The sequence below is a fragment of the Chiloscyllium plagiosum genome, unplaced genomic scaffold (genome assembly GCF_037043375.1).
Source record: "Chiloscyllium plagiosum isolate Xiang-an unplaced genomic scaffold, Cpla_swu_hap1 HiC_scaffold_37, whole genome shotgun sequence".
In the NCBI taxonomy this organism is placed as follows: Eukaryota; Metazoa; Chordata; class Chondrichthyes; order Orectolobiformes; family Hemiscylliidae; genus Chiloscyllium; species Chiloscyllium plagiosum.
In genome coordinates, this window is record NW_028270175.1 from 688,147 (window position 1) to 695,992 (window position 7,846).

Genomic DNA, 7,846 nt, shown 5'->3' on the forward strand with positions numbered 1-7,846 from the left:
CGTCCACCCCAGCACTGCAGGCATCCCGGGAAGGTGTTCTCAAGGGCAATTAGGGTCACACGATAAATGCTGGCCTTGCCAGCGATATCCCTTTCCAAACAGAATTTGCTTTTAATATCCACTTAAAGGTGACCATTGAAAAACGGTGAATAAAGTGTGTGTTCTCTCATTTGGGAAGGTTAACGCGCTGGGCCGCCCGGTGATGATGGCCGGGAAAAGCATTGTCTCGGAATTACTTCCCTTTGGATTAGAACAGACAATACCCCATAGCTGGTGTAGACAGAAACAAACTGGAACTGTTAGTGAGCATAATGTAAGCAGGTACTGGTGTGGATCGAAATTAATTTCGATTTATTATAACATTCGGTCCCGGTTGACATTAAATCCACAGGAAGAATAGCCACTGACGCTTTGTGATAATGCAGAATATAATCCCAAATATAATCCCATAACTCCCCCCATCTAAACTTCATTCTAGAAACAGTGGGGGTTTGAATTAAGATTTCCAAATTCTCCGTTGTCACAACTCGTAACGACACCCCCCTCCCCAGACCATTTCAGCAAAACCAGATCTAAACACTCGACAGCCCTGAACATTTCCAACAACCTCTTTCTAAACGGATGATTCTAGAATCCTCCCAGCACCTGAATGTATTCACAAATAGCAAACCCACTCTGAAGAAGAGTCACTGGACTCGAAGCGTTAACTGCTTCTCTCTCCACAGATTGCTGACAGACCTGCTGAGCTTCTCCAGCGATTTCTGGTTTTGTTTTGGATGTCCAGCACGCGGGGGTCGCTGGTTTTACTTTACTGTTACATTAATAACAGGTCACTAACCCATCTTTGTATCTGTTTCTCACCCCCACCCGGGGTTCCCACAATCCGCGCCGTTTATCAGGGACAGCACGGGTGGATTTAATAAACCGAGCACGTGTCCCGGATTATTGTGGATTCAACAAATCCAAACAGCACTGACCTTCCAATCTTTCAGATCAAATGACAAAATGAATCTGCATTCAATCGAGGTCACACTTTCACTTTAAGAGGTGATTGAATCTGTCACTGGTAATTTTTGTCTCAAATAATCATTCTCTAACTTCACCCGAAACTGCATTCCCCAACCTCATTGTAACATAGAGAGATGTTTTGATTCAGTGTTCCTCTTGCTTGCAGCAAACGTGAGCTGCAGCGAGTACTCTGGGGACAAATGCACATTTATAGATTCCGAACTTCCAACATAAACTGTTTTTGTAAACATGGTTAAAAACAAAACGTGAGAAAGATACTCTCTAGGTTTTGTGACACATTCGCCCCTCTCTGCCACAGGTAGATGCTCTGCTAAACATTAACTAGTGGCAGTTTACCAGCCCCACCCACACATCCATCTCATCTTCACAGCCTCGAACTAATGGGATGGTGATAAAGGATAATGACAGAGATCAGAAACATCTCGCTCACATTCGGGCAGCCCAGAGGATTATATTATTCAAACATAAATCATTATTCAAACAACCCGTGGAGATTAACACCGTTTGTTGCAGTGTCAATGAAAACAGGTTTTAGTTCACAATACACATTCCTTTCTGTCTGAGGAACTGCTTGGGCAAGGAATTAAAATGCCAACAAACAGGTCTGCGTTGGAACACTGACGTATTCTAAAGCTGTAAAGTGTATTGGAAGTCTGCCTGGGCGGTTTGGGGAACAGTTTATTTCACAGCCCTTTTGGTTTGCTGCCAAGGTTTAATGTGACACTTTAACCGCTACCCGATCGAATTGATCTAAAGCAGCACACTCTCCTACTCTCCGAGCCTCGTGTTACAGCTTATCTGTACAACTTCAGTGAATTCCTTTCTCGAAAGATTTCTAGTCAAAGCAACTGATTGCAGTAGGATCGAACGATTAATGACCTATTCGGTAATCCGATCAATATGATTGGAAGCCCAGTAACTTTCCGTAAAATTCCCAAAGCCAGTAATATTTAGCAAACTTAATGACACAGAGAGAGAGAGAGAGAGAGAGACGATAGAGAGCTTTGACCTTTGACCTTTTATTAATAGTTTGCAGAATAGCCCTGTGGAGGACAGAGGTGCAACAGATATTTATAGATTCAATTCAGAAAAAAATCTTGAGGTCTGTCATTCAAAGTTGCAGACAAGATCTATAGTTATTTATTGACGGCCTCACATACTGTCATGCATAACAAGAAATTCACCAAAGAAGAATTTAGTCCTTTAACATAAAAAAATGGCAGCCAAGTAGCGTTACTGAATACATTCACAGAGAGCAGAAAGAAACTGGTTGCCTTTTTTTGGCGTTCTCAAGATATTTGGCACTATCGTGATGATGCTTCATACAATATAGAAAGTATATTACTGCCACGATAACAAAACATCTTCTATCGATCTCACTGTAGGATACATTATGGTTTATAAATCCGAAAATAGGGAAGATCTCACTTCCAACGCAGCAGGCCGCAGTAAATTGCAATAAGAAATCAAACCAAGCTGCACACACGTTTGAGCTCAAAATGAAACAATATTTCTCCATTCCTAGAAAATATGTTTTTGTCTTAAACAATTCCCAACACTGCAATAAAGGAGAATAAAAATAATATTTTACATCCAAAGTGCACAGAATTACAGTATTTGCGAGATAATGTAAACAAGGTGCTCCATTCATAACAAGATAGCTGCTGGCAAGACAATACAAAGGTTTGATCGATAGACAGTATGTGCTTGCTCCATCGTTCTCCCGCTCCGTTTCCGGCTTGCCCTGACATCTGCACATTCCATGTTGCTCTGAGCGGTCAAGAACAATTCATTCTTGCACATGGCCTTGGAAGGTTCAATTTTGGACCAACATTCCTCACTCCTTAACTCACTCTCGGGCCTGGCCTCACACCTTGCCTCCCAGCGTCAGATACAATAGTTTGTTTGTTTTTTAGCATTGTGTATCACAGCTTTTATAAGAAAAGGTTAGTTCTGCGTCTCAAAGTGCTTTTCTCGCCAACGAAAAGGTGGGACTTGTTTGAATTTGTGTGTGTGTTGTTGATCGACACAATATTTCGGCATTTTTAAACACCCGGAGGGGACTTGTCGTTCATATTTTTCAGCACATCATCAATTCTATCATCTTCGATGACCACTGCAATGCAGAAAAAAAATCATGGTCTCTTTAAAAAAAACGAGTCTAGTTACTGTTCAGAGGCAGAGGGAAACATGACAATTAAACTGACACCAAGTAGAGGCAGCAACTGGGAATCTGAGGTGGAACAGCTACTTTCATTCAGTTTACACGTGAAAAATATGAAAGGCAATGGTAGCGGATTACAATCACACAATCTCACACTCACACAATCAAACACAGACACACATATTCACACACACAGACACACACATTCATACACAAACACACACACACAGACACACATACTCACACACAGACACACACACAGAGACACACATACTCACACACAGACACACATACTATCACACACATCCACACACACACTCATACACAGACACACATACTCACACACACAGACACACACACACCCATACACAGACACACACACATTCACACACACAGACACACATACTCACACACAGGCACACATACTCTCACACACAATCACACATACTCACACACAGACACACACACACACACAGACACACATACTCTCACACACAGACACACATACTCACACACAGACACACATACTCACACACATACACACTCATACACAGGCACACATACACACAGACACACATACACACACAAACACACAGACTCATACACAGACTCACATACACACAGACACACATACTCACACACAGACACACATAGTCACACGCACAGACACACATACTCTCACACACATCCACACACACACACTCATACACAGACACACATGCTCTCACACACACATCCACACGCACATCCACACACACACTCACACGCATACACACACATCCACACACACAGACACATATCCAAACACACACAGACACAGGCACATACTCTCACACACATCCACAGACACACATCCACACAAACACACACACACCCACACACAGACACAAATCCACCCACACACACATAGACAGACACACATCCACAAACATTCAACGCAAAATGATTTGCTGCAGAATGAAAAGCGATCGAGGAATTCACCGTTTGAAGTAAGTCTCCCCCCAATAAAACAAACCCCAGAAATTAGCCCGCAAAGTGCAGGTCACTGCATTATTGAAATATTGACTCTAGACAGAACAATGCCATTCCCATGGGTTGACAATAATTAAAAAAAACAAGAATTGAAGATGTCTTAAATCCCAGGGGGGCAGTGAGCTGCCTGGATCCTGAGATAATCCAACCCTCACTTACCTCGCTTGCTTCTCCCAATCTGACCCAGTTTGGGTGCCCGTTTGTTCTGGCCTGCTCCGAAGTAGTTGTTGGTGTCCTGCAGGCGGCAGGTGAAGGAGATCTGACCCACCTCTTCACCATAATGCGCAATCTTCTCTTCGTTGTAAGGTAGGACCTGGGACATGGCGGCCAGGAGCAAGTAGAGAGCCGGGGCTTACGGAGCTGCAGACACGGTCTCTAGCCCAGGATGAGCTCTCCGGGCACCTTCAGCGAAGCCCCTTCCCCCTGGACAGAGTACCCGGCCAATCCTGCTGTCTCCGGGCTTCGGGTTCTCTGGCAGTGGCGGTGAACTCCAGCTGCTCCAGGCTGGTTGCAGACAGAGAGCGAGAGAGAGGAGAGAGAGAGAGAGAGAGGAGAGAGAGAGGAGAGAGAGGAGGGAGAGAGGGAGAGAGACAGATCTCATTCGCACGTCACCGTGCTGGAGTCTTCCTGTGCGGCAGCGGCGACCGCCCCCGGCCCGAGTGTGGGGGGAGGGGGGTTAGCTCTCGCTCACAGTATCTGTCTGTCTGTCACTCTCCTTCTCTCTCTCTGTGTGCCTGGCTGTTTCACTCACTCTCTCTCCCTCTCTCTCTGTGCCTGGCTGTTTCTCTCTCTCCCTCTCTCTCTCTGTACCTGGGTGTTTCACTCTCTCTCTCTCTCTCTCTGTGTGCCTGGCTGTTTCACTCACTCTCTCTCCCTCTCTCTCTGTGCCTGGCTGTTTCTCTCTCTCCCTCTCTCTCTCTGTGCCTGGCTGTTTCTCTCTCTCTCTCTCTCTCTCTGTGCCTGGCTGTTTCTCTCTCTCTCGCTCTCTCTCTCTGCCTGGCTGTTTCACTCTCTCTCTCTCTCTCTGTGTGCCTGGCTGTTTCTCTCTCTCTCTCTCTGTGCCTGGCTATTTCTCTCTCTCTCTCTCTGTGCCTGGCTGTTTCTCTCTCTCTCTCTCTCTCTGTGCCTGGGTGTTTCACTCTCTCTCTGTCTCTCTCTGTGCCTGGCTGTTTCTCTCTCTCTCTCTCTCTCTGTGCCTGGGTGTTTCGCTCTCTCTCTCTCTCTGTGCCTGGCTGTTTCTCTCTCTCTCTCTCTCTCTCTGTGCCTGGGTGTTTCTCTCTCTCTCTCTCTCTCTCTCTCTGTGCCTGGGTGTTTCGCTCTCTCTCTCTCTCTGTGCCTGGCTGTTTCTCTCTCTCTCTCTCTCTGTGCCTGGGTGTTTCGCTCTCTCTCTCTCTGTGCCTGGCTGTTTCTCTCTCTCTCTCTCTGTGCCTGGCTATTTCTCTCTCTCTGTCTGTGTGCCTGGCTGTTTCTCTCTCTCTCTCTCTCTGTGCCTGGCTGTTTCTCTCTCTCTCTCTCTCTCTGTGCCTGGGTGTTTCGCTCTCTCTCTCTCTGTGCCTGGCTGTTTCTCTCTCTCTCTCTCTCTGTGCCTGGCTATTTCTCTCTCTCTGTCTGTGTGCCTGGCTGTTTCTCTCTCTCTCTCTGTGCCTGGCTGTTTCTCTCTCTCTCTCTCTCTGTGCCTGGCTGTTTCTCTCTCTCTCGCTCTCTCTCTCTGCCTGGCTGTTTCTCTCTCTCTCTGTGCCTGGCTGTTTCTCTCTCTCTCTGTGCCTGGCTGTTTCTCTCTCTCTGTCTGTGTGCCTGGCTGTTTCTCTCTCTCTCTCTCTGTGCCTGGCTGTTTCTCTCTCTCTCTCTCTCTCTGTGCCTGGCTGTTTCTCTCTCTCTCTCTCTGTGCCTGGCTGTTTCTCTCTCTCTCTGTGCCTGGCTGTTTCTCTCTCGCTCTCTCTGTGCCTGGCTGTTTCTCTCTCTCTCTCTGTGCCTGGCTGTTTCTCTCTCTCTCTCTCTGTGCCTGGCTGTTTCACTGTGTCTCTGTCTCTGTGTTTCTTTGTGCCTCTGGTTCGCTGACGCTCTCTTTATGTCTCCGTCCTCCTCCTCCTCTTCTCCCTCTCTCTGTGGGGAAAGGGTCCTCCCGCCCCCTGTTTTACTGAATAACCCGGACGGGTGCTGCCCGGGGGGAGTAAGTGAGAGGAGTTGCCCCGCTCAGTGGCTCCGAGCCCCGGGCAGTTGCGGGCAGATCCCCCCGGGGGGAGCGCGCTGCCTTCGCCTATTGGGGGCGGAAACCTGGCCGACGGAAATGATTGAAACTTCAGAGCTAGGGGCAGGTTCGAATTCCCACCTCCCTGTGTCAGAGCTCAGGAACCCGAGCTGGTTCCAGAGCCTCACCAGGTTCCAGGATCATTCTTTACAAAAATCCCCAGGAAGCAGTTAGTCTGAAAAGTGCAGAGACCTGGGAAGTAGCGGAGAGGAATGGGCAGGGGGAAGAGAGCCTGATGCGGGTGGAAACAGCGTTCTCACAGGTTTACCCACTGTCCCCAAACATTAAAGATGAAAACCTTGCTGCTAACGGTGTGAATGGAACCTTTGTGCCCAAAACAGACTCACCTGCTCATTTATTAAAACTCGGGCAAATCCTGTAATTGGTTAGAAATTGGGGGACCCCGAATCTCTCCGTTTGGTTTAAAGCTGGAGACTTCACCCAGAAATATTGACCCCCCCCCCCCCCATTCCCCCCTCCGGCCTTTGCCTTTCCCCAGAGCAGGGGCTCAGGCCGCTGACTTGCACTAGCCCCTTGTTCCTCCCTCTCTGTCTGCCGGGGACCACCCCTTGAGCTCTGAACGAGCTGTAAACATCAACAGCTTAACCCCATCCGGATCACCAAGGAACGGCATGGGGAAAGCCGGCACCAGGCCATTCTCCATCCTAGCCCGATCGGTCTGAGCCCAATTGCAAATTCCAGGCATCCCCCTCCCCATAAAAGCAAATTACTGCGGATGCTGGAATCTGAAACCAAATCAGTTTTGACGAAGGGTCAGTTAGACTCGAAACGGCAGCTCTTTTCTCTCCTTACAGATGCTGCCAGACCTGCTGAGATTTTCCAGCATTTTCTCTTTTGGTTTCAGATCCCCTCCCCATCCCCAGCTCCCAGCTCCCAGCACAGCATCGGGATCTGCTCCGGCCTTTTAACAGGACAGCAAAGCAATTCGCGCCTCTCCTGAAGATGCGTCGAGGCCGAAATGGAACAGAGGCAGGAGACCCCTGACTGGAGCCAGGGGCGTCTCCAGGGGCTGGGGGCTGGGGCGTGGGAGGGGTGGAGACCACTCACACCATGGGCCAGGCTGGAACCTCACTTTGACCACAGGGGAACAGCAGCAGCACCGGCGACAGACACTCGGTGAACGGACTGCTAACAAAGTCATAATTCTTTGTCCCCAAGTATCCCTGACAGGGAAATGGTTAAAGGAGGAATTGCAAAGTCCATCAGCACCCTACCGTCTTTGGGAGGGAAAATTTCATCCAGGGATCTTTAATATTCATTGTTGCTGCTTTATTTGCAAAAATAATTATCCTCTTTCCAACAAGGAATACACACTGACTTCAAAAGGAGAATACAGTTGGTCACTGAAATTA

General features: G+C 47.9%; 1 protein-coding gene across 1 annotated transcript; it reads right to left on the reverse strand.

The window, feature by feature from the left end:
- Positions 1–2,028: 2,028 nt before the first annotated feature.
- On the reverse strand, positions 2,029–4,780 carry camk2n1b (calcium/calmodulin-dependent protein kinase II inhibitor 1b). The gene is made up of 2 exons (XM_043675468.2): positions 4,385–4,780; positions 2,029–3,145 (listed from the first exon to the last, which is right to left on the reverse strand). Exons 1-2 carry the CDS (start codon positions 4,545–4,547, stop codon positions 3,075–3,077), a joined length of 234 nt encoding a protein of 77 aa, XP_043531403.1. The 5' UTR covers positions 4,548–4,780; the 3' UTR covers positions 2,029–3,074.
- Positions 4,781–7,846: the final 3,066 nt, after the last annotated feature.